Here is a 17962-nt window from a genome sequence, read left to right as displayed (position 1 = left end):
GTGACTCTATGCAAGTAACTTACCACTCAGTGCTCCTAGGTCACCACATAAAAAAAATGTTCATGAGAAGGTTTACCTAACTAAAAATCAATTTAAAAAATAAAGACTAGGTGCACATCAAACCGCCTTTCTTTGCTAGCGCAGCTGGGAGTCTCAGAACAATCTTGCAGTCCTCAGACTGTACAAGGAAGACTGAGGTCAAAGTGAGATCAGATGTGAAATGCTGTTGGAACGGTACTGCAGAACCCACCCTGAAACCTTCAACCTGAATTGGCTTCCAGTATGTTGGAAAACAGGACCACAGAAGCTGGGTTAAACTCCTCCTATGACCTCGTATTATGTAAACATTATATCATGTTAACTGGAGTTCCTTTTCTACAGTGCCTGCTATGTTGCTGGTGCATTTTCTTTTAGAACAGGCACTTTACTTACTTACTGTTTGTTGACCAGGTAAGTGGTTTGATCTACTGGCCCTTTTTAGACATGACCTGGGCTCAAAGACCAAGTTACATATGAAATTACACATAGCAAATAGTACGGGTTTAAGAGCGTAACAAAGCACTCACTTAATATAGACAATAACATAAATCTTCTTATACCACTATAGTTAGTCATTAGTCACTGAAATATACTTACTTTGCTACATAAATGCACATTCTTGGAATGTAAAAGATAATATTTTAGTATGTATAAAGGAATGGTAATCTAAGTTAGGAAAACAGATAGAAGGTGGTATTTATATTACATACAGTAAGTATAGTTAAGTTTAAGCTGTTGCTTGAATGTTGTACTTCAAATGTTGCTTTTTAAGTAGAAAACAGTCATTATCTGTAAAGCAGCTGCGAATGGATTCCTAATTTAGATACTTTCATAATGACTTTTTGAGACAGTCAGTATAGACAAGGATCTGATTGAAATAGTCAGCTTAAATGTTAACCCATACATCACAAGATGGGTTGCAAACTGGCTGAGTGACAGAACCCACAGGGTCAGAGTTGCTGGCGCCATGTCAGACTCAAAACCTGTCACAAGTGGTGTCCCACAGGGCTCAGTCCTGGGCCCACTCTTGTTTGGCATCTACTTTTCCGAAGTACAAGCAAACACAGGAGGGTTATGGCTGACAAAGTTTGCAGATGACTGCAAACTGGCCATAGTAGAAAACACATCTGACACAGATATCCTTCAGAAGGGTCTCACAGAAAGCGGATAACTGGTGCCAGAGCCACGGCCTGAAGTTAAATGCCAAAAATGCATAGTCATACCCTTTGGGAAAAACAAGGTTACCCCTAGCTACCAAATAGGTGGCAATCCACTGAGCACAGAAGAAGTTATCAGGGACCTGGGGACCCAGGTTGATAGTAGTCTGTCATTCGACACCCATGTAGCTAAAGTAGTTAGGAAGACTTTCTACATTGCCCACCTTATCATGAAGGGATTCTCATCTAGATCAAGGGAGGTCATAGTCTCCCTTTACTCATCACTCATCAGACCAATGATTGAGTACAATGCCCCATTTGGGATGTATCTGACCCGACACCTGCAGCAGCTGGAGAGGCCACAAAGTTCCTCACCAAAAGGATAAAGGGTCTCAAAAATCTGTCCTATGCTGCCCGACTGAAAGAACTCCAGCTCTATTCAGTTGCTCAGAGGTGACCTTTGCCTAACATACAAGGCCATGTCAAACCCAGATTTGATGAATATGCTTCACCTCAAAAATCTAGATCCATCAGAGCCACAAGGGCGGAGACTTAAACCTCGACACGGCTATTAATAGGACGTGCTGGAGGGATAGATTCATTACCCAAAGACTCCTATGCTGTGGAACAAAATCCCGGTACATGTGAGGCAGAGCACCTCGCTGGCCTTGTTCAAGAGAAATCTTGACCAATGGATGGGAGATCGCAGATATACCCCAGGGATTACCTCAGTGTCACTGCTCGACAGAGGCACAGCAAAATAATGGGTATAGTTCCCCATACTAAAGGGGTGGCGTAAGCCACAAAACGATGGGCTAGGCTTGTAAATGCCCTCGGGCAGATAGCCTAGTATAAACCTATGAACCTATGAACCTATAATTTCAGGAAGCAGGTCCTAATCCAGAGAAAGCTTTTCCTCCAATTGTGGTTTGAAGTGTGAGCAATTGAGGGTGATAATGCCTTCCTAAGAATTCCTTGAGGAATAATATTTTATCTTTTAATGGTATCTTTTTTTTTTTAAGAGGAGCAGTAGCCAATCTTGAGAATTCTGAAAAGGAGGGAGCTCAACAGGAAAGTAGCCCTACCAGTAAAAGCAGCTACTTTAGAACCTTTATGAGGTTAAAATGATGGGTAAAAGAGTCAGCTAGCAGTGGAAACCAGAAAACTGTAGTTGTTTCCATTTTTTCCATGCTGTAACTCATACTTTCATCATACTTCTGATGGTGCTGTGCAGCAAGGAGCACAGTTAGCCCCAAAGCCGCACTAATGGAAGAGAGGGTAGCAATGAAGAAGTGCTTGGGTGAAATTTATAATAGTGTATAATGGCTACCAGTTTATGGTATCCAAGATGCTCTTAAGACGCCATACAGGGTATGATCAACCACCTACTACTTACGGTGGATCTTTTGGTGTTTTAAAGCAGCATGTGGATAAGACAGGGCAGTGATCACTGCTGCTATCTGACTGGATTTGAATTCTGGTATATCTGTGCTTAAGACCTGTGATCATTAAGTCAAAAAAAGACTCATTACTTTTTGTGGGTTAGGTTTAGTCAGGAGTTTATGCAACTGTTAAATATGGTAATGTTTCAGTATTTTATATTATATATTATATTTTATGCAGTTGATTGGTATAGTGACTTCACTCAATGCAATAGGCTAAGTATGATTGTGTTTTAACGGAGACAATTATGAAAAAATGTTCAGTGGTACTTTGAATGTGGATTGTTGAAAATGGTGGAGGGATATAGATTGATGCTTTAGAATGGTGAGTATGCTTGGCAAGTGTTAAGTGGTATAGATCCCAGCTGAGTGTTTTTTTGTTGAGCTTTGATCAGCTACAAAGTTTCAAATTTTCTAGTAGTAAAACTTGCCTTCCTGGTCTTATGCCAGGTCTGTGATTTGAGATGATTATATTAGATTTTTGGGGGACTATAATCCAAAGGTGGTGTCTTTTAGCCACTTTTCAGAAGCTGCCACAATGTGTGGCTGGTTAGTCATGTTTCCAACATTGAACCTTTTTGTTAATGTTACAAGTATTTAGGCAAGCCAGTTTTAGGTCTCTTTCTCTATAATCAGTGTTGGAACAAGAGCAGTATTGTGTTGGAATATGCTGAGGGCCAGGATTAGAATGCATGCCCCCAGATTTTAACAACATCTAAAATGCATGGTATACATTTATTAGCAGTTCCTTTACCCAAATTTGGATCAAAGGAGTGTTTTTTAACAGAATGGTTTGCTTTAGGAAGTGTTTTCTGGTGTTTTAAGTAATGTGTTTTGAAAACTGTTTAAGGTAAAAGTGTAGTTCTATTTGAAAGTGTGGGTAGTTATGGAGAGTAGTGCTGCAATCTTTTTTTGCGGTATGATGAAATATTTTCTGAGATCAATAGTACACTGTATAAGAGGGCTATTGTAAAAGTGATGGAAAGTACGAGTCTTTTTATTTAAGGGTTTGTTATATCTTAGAAGGTTCAGCGGGGTAATGATGATGCCCAGTCTGGAAGGAGAAATGCAACAGAAATTTAGGAACAGAAATGTTGTATAGTTGCAAAACTAACTGCACAAGGGTTACCAGCTCCAAAGATCTAAACCTGACTTCTGACATGAACAGATCATGCTGGAAAGACAGATACGTGTCCCAGAGATTGCCCCTCTTCTGGAATAGGCTTCCAATCCACATGATGCAGTGCCCTTTCCTGACCATCTTCAAGTGCAATCTGGACCAATGGATGAGGAATTTCAAATTCACTCCTTGGGTGGTGACCATGTCCCTTATGGACAGAGGCAGTCTATAAAAATTGTCAAAACCCCCTTACTGACCCTTGTTATCTTTTCCCTAGGGCCAGAACATTTGATAAAATCTGAGCTGATAGCCTAGTAATCTCCTACTAACCTATGAATCTGGCTACCACCTAGATTATACAAGTAAAAAGAGTGAAGTACTGTAGTAGTATATTATTTTGCCCTCTAGATGGCACCCTTTTCTCTCCCATCTAGCCTACAGCCTAAATTTGAATCTCTTGGGTTACTAGCTTCTACCTTACTAGTTACTACCTTCTACGTTACTAGTTACATTTCAGTCCCACTTTACCTGTCCAATTTCACTATAATTCTCTTAACTTCCCAGCCTACTTAAACTATCATTATCTATATTACCTTCTTTACCTACCCCCACCAAATTTATCTCTAGCAGTCAGCATTCCACTGATTGTTTTTCCTCAGGTTTTCCTCCTCCTCTTGGCTCTACCTGCTCTGTTTGCCCTACGGGCTCACTCCGCACCCCTACCCTACCCCCAATTCCAACCCACCCCACTACATCTGAACTTATACCTCAATAACCACTCCTACTCACCCAATTATCCTATCCCATCCAACAACTCATTAAGGCACTCCTTTTACTAAGCCACTCCTCCTACTTCATCCCAAATTTCACCTTTTCACTCTCCACCCTCTACATCTTCATCACTATGCCTATTTCACCTATATCACCCTTACCTCAAACCCCTTTTTCTTTTCTCAATTCTTCCTTTCCTGTTCCTTCCATATACACTAACTGCCTATGAACATCTAAGTTACTCTAGCTTCCACCAGTCCACAAAACAAACATCCCTTCCAGCTCTATCAACTACCCTTAAACATATAAACAACATCTACAACCAGCTATTTCCTCCCAAAGTATCACAGAGTAACACACATTACCTATAAATACCACCAAGTCAAGAGAAGCCATAACATACTGAATCCTTCTCTAATCCACACATATAGACTACACCTACACCTTATACTAGATGGTGACATACATCCCAATCCTGGCCCTACCAATATTAGTCCTACTCACCCAGGCGCACTTTCTTCCTCTCCCCTTCACTCCCCTACAAGGCCTCATAATTCCTTCTTCATAGCTCACTTAAATATACAAACTGTCAGTAATAAAGTTGCCCACCTGCATGCCCTACTGGATGTTCATGACTTCGACATTCTTTGCTTGACCGAAATAATCAACCCAAGATCAAGAAATTAGCCCTCCAGGATATAGTATTCTAAAAGTGGATCACCTTAACAAGGGTGGGGGCGTAGCCTTAATATACAAAGCAGGGCTCCAACTCACACTACTAGATGCTCACCCACCATCCATACCAATTCTGAAATTCTTATCACTAAGCTACAACTAAATACTTGCAAGTCTATCTACATCTTATGCTCATACCTTCCTCCATGTAATAACATCAACTCCATAGAAAATATCCTTAGCTGGCTGTCCACTAACTATTCACAAGAAACCATAGTGCTAGGTGAATTTAATATAGACTGGAAGACCTGTAATTCTGATTACCCAATTAACCACATTAATCTACATGGCTTCTCTCAAACTATCACCTCACCTACCCATACCCATAAACCCACCAAGAAACCTCCCTAGATTGGATCCTTATAAATAGTCCATAATCTATAATGTTGGCATCCTGCCAAATGACATTAGTGATCACTCTCTAACTTATATAATTCGGAAAAAAGAGTAATACACCCTGCCCTATAACTTTCAGAACTACTCACTCAAATAAACATTTCAACTCTAAACACTTCCTAAATGAACTGAGTGCATGTAACTGGTCACCACTAAAGCACCTCCAACTTCAAGAAGCAGTGGCATACTTCAATTCCAAATTCCTTGAAATCCTAGACTACCATGCCCCTTCTTGTACTCTCAGGAACAGTTCCAAAACAGCGCCATGGCTTACTAAGGAAACCAAGCAAAGGATTTTGTTAAGAAACAAAATCTGGGCCAAATGGCGCATCACTAAAGACCCAACTGATCACTCTCAATTTAAACTAAGAAGCTCTACTAAAGCATCACTACTATCAGACAAAAAAAACTTCTTCCAACTTCAACTAACCAACCATCAAAGTCCACAGAAAGTCTGGTCAGGTATCAATGGACTCCTGCATCCAGGCAACTCAAAAATACCAAGCCCATCTGGAATTACCCTTGACACTCCCAAACAAATTGCTGACTCCTTCAATAACTTCTTTACTGAAGCTATTCAGTCACTTGCTAACTCTCTACCTCATTCATCCTCTAATCTGCCCTCCTCCTCATATACCTCACCACCCGCCTTCAAACTCCACCCTGTCCCCACATCCCTTATCTGTACTCTCCTTCAAAAACTCAAACCCTTTACCCCACAGCTGACCTCTTACCTTCAAAATATCTTCAAATAGCAGCTAAAATTATTGCTTACCATATCTCTATCCTAACAAATAGAACCATTAATGAAGGTACGATCCCAGCCATCTGGAAAGTCGCTCATATCATTCCACTACATAAAGGAGGCAACTCCACAGAACTTTCCAACTTTCGCCCAATTGCCCTTCTCTCTCCTATTGCTAATATAATGGAAAAATGCATCCACCGTCAACTATTAGACCACCTTCTCCAAAATAGCCTATTAGCCAGCTCTCAACACAACTTTCAACCTTTCCATAGCACCACTACTGCCCTCCTTTCCTTCTGCGACCACATTAACAAATATTGCAACAATAACACCCTGTCCTCTGCTATCTTTATTGATCTTTCAAAAGCATTTGACATGGTTAACCATCAGCTACTGTTGAATATTCTTAAGACCCTCTCATTTGATACTCAAGCACTCCAGTGGTTCAAGTCCTATCTAGACAACAGGCAGTGCTTTGGGAAAACACTCTTTCCTCCAACTTACCTGTTACCCTTGGTGTACCTCAAGGATCTATTTTGGGCCCCCTTCTATTCTCTATCTTTATAAACGATCTATCTATTTGTATCCCCAAAGCTGTAAAAATAAAATATGCTGACAACTCCACTTTAATAACCTCAGTCACAGGGCCTTCTGAACTGAAGTCCCTCACCCAAAATACCTTTGAACTTGTAGAAGAATGTTTTTTCCAGCGGTGTCTTCTCCTTAACCCTAAAAGACAAAACTATTGCTATTTACACCTACACAAAAGTCCACCCCACTTCACTTCTCTATCAAACCGAAAAATGGTACAGTCATATCTGCTGACACTACCACCAAACTCTTAGGAGTAACTATTGACCGCAGCCTTAATTATGATGCTCATATCAACACCACAATAAAATCAGTAAACCGAAAACTAGGCTCCCTTTATAAAATGAAGCCTTTCCTTACTCCCATAGCTAGAACTACTATTGCCCACACCCACCTTATCTCAACTCTCTTTTATTCTTCTCCTATATATACAAATTTATCCAAAACCAACCTCCACAATCTGTCAATTTCCTACAATAATATTGCTAGATTTGCCACCAGCTCCCCTTTTAGAACCCACCACTGCCAAAATCTGAATCAACTGGGTTGGCTTGAATTGCATAATCAATCTTATTCCATCAACTGATTATTGCCCATAAAACCCTTTATCACCCAGATAACACACCAATTCTCACAAGTCTAATCACCCCATATAAAAATATTTCAAGCCTACGCTCAGCTAATAAACTTCTTGTATCCAGACTTAAACCCAAAAATAGAGCAGGATATTCCCTTTTCTCTAACACTGTGGGGAAAAGTTGGAATCTACTTCCTAGTGAACTTACATCTCTGTCTTCTACTACACTTTTCAAAAAGAAACTCAAACCACACCTTACCAGCCACTGGCTATGTCCCTGTACTAACTCTAAGACTTTCTTTGTCTATTTTCATCTTTATCAGTTTTTCCTATGCTATTACTCACTTTATTGCCACTTTAAGCCCTATACCTTCTAGCTGTACTTATTGTACCCAGGAAAGCCAGAATTGACATCTCCCCCCCCCCCCCACTAACTCTCCAATCCTATTTTTAACTAGTCTGTTCTCATGTTACTTTCTCTTAACCTTCAGCTGGGAATCAAAAAGGGTTATCTCAACTCATGTTTGTTCTACATGTTCTTCTATATTCCATGTATGCTAAATTGCCTTGTAACACCTATTTTTTTGTCTGTCAAGCTATTTGCAACTCTAATGTTCTGTAACTGAAGTTTTAATGTTCTGTTTCTTTATCTGTTTTATGTGGAGCTTTTCTCCCCGGGCCACTACTGAAAATGGACATATATCCAGTTAGACTAGCCCGGTCAATAAATGTAAAATAAATAAAGTAAGGCATTCACCTTGTCTGGTTCATAGATAGGAACACAGAATTACTAAACAAAAGCCTAGGTACCACTTTAGTTTTCTCTACCCCCCCCCCCCAACAGTGAGAGTGGTAGTAGTTCTGTAGCTTTCACTTAGAGAAGGGTGGTATGGGGAATAAAAAAGTGAAAGGTTCTTTACTGGAGTTCAGTAAGTTTAAGGCAGAAGAAACTATAACAAAAGATGTTGGTTTAGCGGAAGAGAGATTTTCTTGAAATAGCTTATTTAATGAGTGTTGTAATAATACAGGTGTTTGGATACCCATCTGCTTAGTAGGTAGTTAATTAGCTCAAGTGATACTGTTAGCTAGAGAAGGAGAGATTCTCTTAAAAGATGCTCATTTAATTAGGTGTTATGGACCTTCCATGGTAGGTTATTAGGGATTTTTTAAGTAATGATTGGCTGTTGAGGAAAGTATGATTAGCATAGGACGAACTTTGGTGATATTTAAATGAAATGATTTAGGAAGTGCGTTGGCAGCAAAGTGAACCTGAGCAGAGTGCAGCAGAGTGGAGCGGAACTATCCCCCTTGGAAGTCCAAAATCAATTAGTGAGCTGCAATTGTGCTTTCCTTGAGTATAACTATGTACACCACTCACAGCCTAATGGGGACTTTACAGGAGGAATAAAACTTATTTTCGTTGTCTTCAGCTCTTCAGGTTAAGCAACGATAAAAATTAAAAATGGCTGTAAACTTACCTAAAGAAAGGTCTCCCTTAATGCAGTTAATAATTTAGTGTAGCAGAGGGGAAAGCACCAAGCTTAAGATATGGTGGAGTGTATTTTACAGTTGAGAGTCAGCATAATAGGGTAAATATAAATGGGATTCTCTAGCTGGAACTATTACTGCACCAAGGCAACCACAGCTTCACTATTAATCTACTCCTAAGAACTTTCTTACTATCATCTACTTAGTTATTTGATATTTTTGCATTTCTTTAATAGTGCACAGGTTTACCCCTGACTTACAGTAGTGAAGGGTGCAAGGGGAACGTTCCAAGGTTTTGTTCTTATTTTAAAAGTTTAAATGGGCACCAAAATGCAATTATGTGAATTGGTATGGAATCCCCTTGTAATGCAAGTAGCAGCCAGACGTCTACTTGTTAAAATAAAAAAAGGTAAGTTGAGACCACTCATTGTAGAATGCAGGGACTTTAAAAAAAAATTGCACAGAGCTTAGTTCCTGAAAAAGTAATGATTTGTTAAAAATATGTCTTTACTGAAGTTAGGCCACCTGAAGGCTACTAAACAACATTATAATGAATTGTTGAGCAGACCGCTGAGGAACATTTTTGGCACCAGCTTAAGACCTGCACATCACTAGATTTAGCACAATATTTACAGCAGGCACAATAACATTGATCTAGTATGGCTTTGTAGGACTAAAATCTACTTGGATTTTATTTTCAAATGGTCTACAATATATGTGGGCAATTTTTGTAAAAAAAAAAAAAAAAAAAAAAAAAAAAAAAATCACACAACAAAAGCAAGACAGTGCCTTGGAATTCAGAAAAAAATCTCACTGCTTGTGTTAAATTTACCTGCTGCAAACAGGTCAATTACCATGACAGTGACAAAATGCAACTCAGACATAGGTATGGCCACAATGAGAAAGACCTCATTATCAGTACAATAACTTGTCTCTTAATTACATTCTAACACTACTGCTGACAAACCTAACGCATGTAGTGTTCTCCCTATACACACTCACAGACATTCCCCCAAACACACGGGTTGGGAGTGTGGCCTAATGGTTAAGGTGTTTTTGCCTTACAAACACAAGGTGCAGGGGGTTTGAGTCTTACAAGGGATAATTGGCTAGGCTTAAAATGGCTCGCAAGGGCAATTAGCTTAGTACTAATCTATGAACCTATGAACATCAACCCATTAGCAAACAAGCTACCCCACAGCTGCTCATGGTCACTGATGCATTCAACCACTCTCTCTCACACACACACACACACACACACACACACACACACACACACACTCTTGATTCCCTATCTAACCTCCCTAGTGTGATTTCAGGCATACACACACACACACACACAAAAATGAAGTTTCATTCATGCTCCCACAGACATGTACACACATGTTCACACACATACACACTAACAGCTCACCTACCCTCACAACTTAACTGAAATTATATGCAACATGACTGCATTCACAAGATCGAATAGAAGACGTCTTTTGATGGCATGCACTTTTTCCTCCACCACTGTTATTTTTACACATTTTAATTTTAATTCATTGCCAACTCATGAGTTATTCGGCAGTGTAAACTGGGAGCCGCTGACATTTCCAGAAGACAGCAAACGGCTAATTAGTATTAGCCATTTCCTGGACTGCTGCATTATCATGCAGCTTTTTCTGCAAGACCCCACTACCCACTGAGGCTGCCCATTTGCAGGAAATTGCCACGGGGGGGGGGGGTCATAGTTTCTCTATTATAACAAGCCTTTCCGAATCCCAGATAATATCTCTAAGACGAATGATGACTTAGCTTAAACATTATAAAAATGCACATATTCTCCAAAGCCAATAGAAGGAATCAAGGTTATACCATGTTTTTACTCAACATTAGATATTTTAACAACTGTTTAAAACAACATATGCAAATACATAACTCACCTTCTGGTTCGTAAAATACATCAGATCCCAGAATGATGTCCAGTGTTGGTAAAAGTAACAGGTCAGGGGATATCTGACCCCAAGTAAGCCCCACAATGTGAACATCTGACAAGCTGTTCATTTGGCAACTTCTATGGCAATTCTCTAAGCAGCAAGGAAGGCAAGCACTGTCAGAAAGTGTTACATTGGCACCACATTTAGCAGCCACTATGCCAGGCAAACTGACACCTGCTCCTATCTGTACAAGGAGGAAGGAGGAAGTGTTAAAAATATATGTTCAAGGGCAGCTTACTGAAATGTTACACAGAGAAAGTACATAGATTTTCAAAATATGTTCAAGTACAACTTTGTTTAGGACTCCAGGAAGTCAAGGTGCAAACAATAACAGGTACAGAGATAGTCATTGCAGCTAAATACATCATCATGAACATTAGTTAAAAAAAATCCACCTGACTAGATTGAAATGCAGGACCAAAAACATGGCAACAAAAATACATAAAGCATAAATCCAAAAATTGTTGAATTCAAGCTAGAAAAACAATCTATATTAACAGTGTATATGAAGTTGTCCTTTACCCTGTGTATGTGCGTCATGGGGAGGCTGCATCCTCCATGTATGTCAGGGGAAGTCTATGCGCCTACCATCCTCCCAACTACTTAATGTTTTCACTCTATGGTTGTAAAACCTTGGAGATTAGTGCAGTATTTGGGTTTCTCTGAAAGCAGGCATTGTACTATCTTGTAAGAATGTTCACTTGTAGCGTGAGAATGAAGTTGTGATGAGAACAAACCCTAGGTCAAGAGGTCTATATTATGGCTGCATGACAGAAATATCAAAAGGTACCAAATGATATTCAAAAGTGATAACACAAAACTGTGATTTCTGAGACAAACACTGAAACATGAAACTTGTAAAAGGAAAAACTTCAAAGATCAATACATGTTAGGTTCAAGCAAGGCACCCTTTATTACTTGCAGCAATGAGACAAAGCATGTAGGTACAAGGTACAAGGTTTGTCTGACTATCTGGTGGTCAGTATGTTATTCTTATACAATTCTCTTCATGTTACACAGAAAATGTTACTAATCTACTGCTGTCGTAGTTGAACACAGCTTTCTGTATGTTACACAAAAAATGTTACCAGGCTTATTGCTGACATGATCAGATTATTGCTGTCTTGCAAAAACATTTGAGAAAAACAACCTGGCACGACCCTTTCTACGCGCTCTACAGCTGGCTTAATGAACACCGCTTCAATTCCTGCACCACAACAAGTTGTCGTTGATGCGCTGATACACGCTGAAAGCAATGAAGTTATGAGTATACAGCCTCCTGTTAGTGGATTTACACAGAGCCCCCGGTCCAAGGGGAATGATGTTAGATGCAAACAACTTCCCATTGACACGTTTGTCGTTTCGATGGAGAATGAAGTACTTGGATTAGGAGAAGGGCTCCCTTCTTTTCCGCTGCCCTTCAGACCCTTCGAACGGAGGACTTGGTCTCCACAGGGGAGGGCAGCCAAGAGAAAAAACTCCGAGGAAACTGTTCAACACGCGAAGAAGCTGCAGATATCCACACTCAGGACTTAGTGGTAAACATTTCTCGTCATGATTTAAGTTCACATGAGCTATCAGTTTTGAACAAAGGATTGGGGTTCATACCCTCCACTTGTAATGATTTAACTGACATTATAGTCGACATCAAGATGTTCACTAGGAACTTGGGGCTTAAACTGCTCTATGGGCAGGAGGTCAACCATGTTAATAATAATAATCCTACTTTTTTAAAAAAAACATCCACTTTTCTTCCTCAACAGCATCCGCTACTAGAGGCCTTTGAACAGTCTTGTGAGCTAGAGCTGTTTGAGCTTTATAATAGCAAAAAAATAAAATCGTGTTTTTACAATACCACACTTGAAGAAAGAGCTGCTATTACTAGTTTAAGAAACAATGAGAATTTAGTTATTAGGCAAGCTGACAAGGGCGGAGCAGTAGTTATTATGGATAAATCATTTTATACTAACAAAATGGAATTGATGTTATCAGATAGTGAAACATATCTCCTTATACATAATTATGACCTCAATAATTTAATTAAGGATGCACACAGGTATTTGTATGATTTGTTATTGACTGATGTAATTGATAAAGATTTATACACTTATTTTTTAATTGACAGTCCTTTAGTCCCCTCGTTCAGAGGTCTTCCCAAAATCCATAAAGGGTTGGATAACCCTCCTCTAAGACCAATTGTATCCAGCAGGGGATGGCTCACTGAGCCGATTTCCATTTACTTGGACAAGATGTTGAAACCTGTTGTTTTTGAAGTGAAACAGGTATTAAGGGATACTACTCATTTCCTAGAAAACCTGGCCCTTTACTGTAACTCAACCTCAATCAGCAGTGAGGACATACTTGTTACCCTAGATGTGAAATCTTTATTCACATCGATACCCAACAGCACTGGAATGGATTACATTAGAGCCTTTTTGGCGCAGAATCAGTTTCCTAGCCACATTATCACCAGATGGATGTCCCTTTTGGAGCTTGTCCTCCAACACAATGTTCTATTCTATGACAACAGGTATTATCTTCAAACGAAAGGTGTAGCGATGGGTACCCCATGTGCCAATGCCTATGCGAACTTGGTACTGGCACATTGGGAGGGTACTTATGTCCTCAATGACAATACTGTGCTCTCGAGGTACCTCAAATATTACAATAGATTTGTAGATGACGTCTTCATTTTGTGGGGAGGCACAGTAGAACAGCTACATGAGTTTGTGTCCTATTTAAACAACACAACGGACTTCCTTGGTTTTGACTGTTCTCACTCTGAAAATGAGATTGCATTTCTTGATGTGAAGATATGCGAACTTGGTACTGGCACATTGGGAGGGTACTTATGTCCTCAATGACAATACTGTGCTCTCGAGGTACCTCAAATATTACAATAGATTTGTAGATGACGTCTTCATTTTGTGGGGAGGCACAGTAGAACAGCTACATGAGTTTGTGTCCTATTTAAACAACACAACGGACTTCCTTGGTTTTGACAGTTCTCACTCTGAAAATGAGATTGCATTTCTTGATGTGAAGATTGTCAAGACACCCAATGGTTTTGAAACTGAACTCTATAGAAAGGACTGTTGGAAAAACAACCTGTTACATCGGAACAGCATGCACCCTAGGCATGTCTATGAGAACATAGTAACCAATCAGGTATTGAGGGTGTCTAGGTTGACCACTCATGACACCACATATGATAATCACAAGATGCAACTTGCTAGCAATTTTATAGATAGAGGTTATAATAGTAAAAAGGTACACAAAAATATAAAATTAGGAGACCGCCTTAGAACTGGTCGAGGGGCTCCTTTCTTTAAGAGAACACTTACAGATCCTCCACCCGATCCAGATAGGAACACACATTCCATTAATAGGATTGTTATTCCTTTTACTAATAAGAATAGCCATGTACTACAAGTTCTCAACAACAACTGGAAGCTGTTAATGCTTGATGAAGGAATAAGGAACCTAGTAGATACCAGACCCCACGTAGCTTACAGGAACATGCATTCTCTAAATAGGTTGCTTTGCTACGATAGGGAGCCTGTGGTTGCTAGGGCATTGAACAAGAATGGCACCTATCCTTGTCATTCTTGCAATCAATGTAGATTCATAGCCGTCTCTGACTGCTTTATACATCCTGCTACAGGACGCAGATATGTGTCCAAATTTTACGCTGATTGTAGATCAGCTAACCTGGTTTATGTGGCAGAATGTCAGTCATGTAAAATGTTTTATGTCGGAATGACGACTAGGACTTTTCGTGAGCGCATGCGTGAACATGCCTATGCCATCGAGAAAGCCAACACTACCAATGCTTTGGCAAAGCACATTCTGGACAATGGTTCCTCACACCACTTTAAATTCAGGGCTTTGGAAATGGTTCACAAAGGAGGTAGATTGGGTAACATTAGGAATCGTACTGAAGAGAGGGAAGGGAAATGGATTCTGAAGTTACAAGCCCACAGGTATGGGCTTAATGATAGATTAACACTCAAACCTTTCCTTACTAGCAGACCTTTACAGCATTGATTCCATGTGCTCTCTATTTCATTACATGTTTTTAAACAAGTCTTTTAATCATTTTCATTATTTGATTCGTCTGTTTGTAATTTGATGATGTCATGTTGTATATATAAGGGCTGTTTGTTACTGCATTTAATGTCTGATGAAGCGTTGGGTACAACGTGAAAGCGCTTACCTCTGCAGTTCTTTTGTTTGCATGGTTTTATTGCATTAAATCCTGGACTTTTATCTACTTGGACTGTGATTTTGTTTAATCGTTTAACTGGAAACTTGGACAGAATTCTGTCCTCACAGCTTATGGTGCACACCTCTGATTTTGCTGCATATCTTGTAAGAATGTTCACTTGTAGCGTGAGAATGAAGTTGTGATGAGAACAAACCCTAGGTCAAGAGGTCTATATTATGGCTGCATGACAGAAATATCAAAAGGTACCAAATGATATTCAAAAGTGATAACACAAAACTGTGATTTCTGAGATAAACACTGAAACATGAAACTTGTAAAAGGAAAAACTTCAAAGATCAATACATGTTAGGTTCAAGCAAGGCACCCTTTATTACTTGCAGCAATGAGACAAAGCATGTAGGTACAAGGTTTGTCTGACTATCTGGTGGTCAGTATGTTATTTTTATACAATTCTCTTCATGTTACACAGAAAATGTTACTAATCTACTGCTGTCGTAGTTGAACACAGCTTTCTGTATGTTACACAAAAAATGTTACCAGGCTTATTGCTGACATGATCAGATTATTGCTGTCTTGCAAAAACATTTGAGAAAAACAACCTGGCCTTGGGCTTATTTTAGCCCACCTTGTCTTTTCAATTCTTCCATTGTACAGTTCTAATATATGCAATACATTTTGCCTAGATTCAAGGTACAGTTCTAGCTTTGGTACAAGTAGTGCTGGCTATGGTTTAAGCTTTCAAACATCTATTGTTTTCTTTATCAAGGCTTCTAGCAGCTGCACATTTTCTCATGGCATAAGCAGAAGTAGAATGTCTCTTATTAAGTTTCCGGTAGCTGCACATATTTTCATTGCATAAGCAGAATAAAGTGTCTTTTATTAAGTTTATAATAGCTGTGCAGATTCATGCAGTATGAACAGAATAAATGTATTAACCCTTTTAAGCCTTTAATGTACTAAGCATGCACATTGCTATTATGCATTTTCCTAACAAAACTCACTGCAACAATTTTAAAGCAGCAGCTCCCCACCTGCAGCCCAATACCTTTGTTACCTATATATGCCTTACTTGGTGATCGCTGTACCCTGGAATAAGGAGGATTCTCCAAGACCCCGTAATCTTGATATAATAATCAGAATTAATTCTGATGAAGCTCATAAGGAATGAATGTGCTCAATAAATCTGGAAGACTACTTTACCCTGTGGCAGTGTACTTTTGGTTTGTGCTGGTTTGCAGTTGGACAACTTGTCTTTTACTCCTATTTTTGTAGTCTCTCATTTCAAGTTTGTGTATGCTTAAAAACTATGGAAGGGTACAAATTCAGTTAAAAAAAAAGACATCATAAAATCAGACACACATGAAATAAAGAAAAAAACTGATAGATATCAATAATTTAAAGGAAAACATTACAGAAAAACAAAATAAAATACATGGCATGCAAAAGCAGCAGTAGAAATATAGCTCACCAGCTTAGCTATACTAGAGGTACAACTTTATCAAGTGATTAAATTTGCTTATCAAGGGGGGACTTCCTCAGTCACCAAAGTAGCATGTTCCAGGGGTGTGGCCCTTGATAAATCAGAAAAGCAAACACCCCAAGATGACTCCAACCTCAACTTTGGAACAGCCAGCAGATGATTACAGGGAACTTTACAGCTGAAACCATGTTTTCCAAAACCATACCCAGAAAAAGGAAGAATGCAGATGGCTCAACAGTTACCCAAGTTATCAGGATTTAGAGCCATTCAGGATAGGAGTAACCAAAGCCTCATTTAGAAGAAATGGGAATGCTCCATCCTGAACATAGCCTACAGTTATCTGGTAAAGGTGTAGATACAGCTTATCAAGAAAGGACAAAACCAGTACAGCAAGGCAAGAGTCCAATCTGCAAGCTGTTGAGCACATAGGGTAAATCAAGTAAAAGGAACTCTCAAAAGACTGAAGAAGGCAAAACCTCTGCAAGACTATGTATGTATGTACACCACTGGCACATAAGGTGGTACATGAGTCTGATATGACTGAGGCAAGCTTGGTGGCAAAAATAAATGCACAGCTTCCTGACCACCCAAAAAAAAAATTGTGTTCCATTTGGAATATTGTTCTGTAGGTAACTTCAGTTTCATGAAATTAGTGATAAGGAAGGACTTTGTAGTGGAAATGTGTTTTCAAATCCTATCATTACTTAAAAAAACTAATTTTATAATACATTTGAGGGTACTTTTCCGTTAAACCCCTACCACGTCTTTGCACTGCTGTGTTTAGGTGGCATGTTATCATTTATGCAGGACTGACACGTGATGTGAAAGTAATCATTTTCATTAGGTAAGGTTACGTTTTTGTTTTTTATTTGATTTGGCAGTCAGGCAGTAGTGAAGACACGAATGGCTTGTCTAGTGCTGCACGATCGCAGTTGTTATAATGTGCAGAACCACTCCTTCCCTTTGCATGTCACGGGTATCTGAATAACCCGGGGACTGTTATGAGCATTGCCAACACCGGCGATTTTTTTACGTGTATGGTACTGCAGATCAACTATGAACACTTTTTCAGAGCACCTCCAGTAGCTGAGAAATACAGGCGCAAAGCGATGTGTACTTTATAAAGGTTGCAGTTGTTGAATTGACAGCAGTAGACATTAATTCAGAGACCAGACCTGCCCGACATCTTTCTCAGTAGTGTGTGAAATGAT

General features: G+C 39.4%; 1 protein-coding gene across 2 annotated transcripts in view; it reads right to left on the bottom strand.

The window, feature by feature from the left end:
- METTL23 (methyltransferase like 23) overlaps positions 1-17962 on the bottom strand; it is a 521406-nt gene that overhangs the window by 331442 nt on the left and 172002 nt on the right. For both annotated transcript variants that reach the window (XM_044090489.1, XM_044090490.1), the window contains one exon: positions 10990-11227. In XM_044090489.1, coding sequence (XP_043946424.1) covers positions 10990-11227 — 238 coding nt within the window. The remainder of the gene's footprint in view (positions 1-10989; positions 11228-17962) is intronic.

Source organism: Protopterus annectens, chromosome 12.part0 (genome assembly GCF_019279795.1).
Source record: "Protopterus annectens isolate FY-2018-M chromosome 12.part0, PAN1.0, whole genome shotgun sequence".
NCBI lineage: Eukaryota > Metazoa > Chordata > Ceratodontiformes > Protopteridae > Protopterus > Protopterus annectens.
This window is presented reverse-complemented; position numbering and strand designations above follow the sequence as displayed.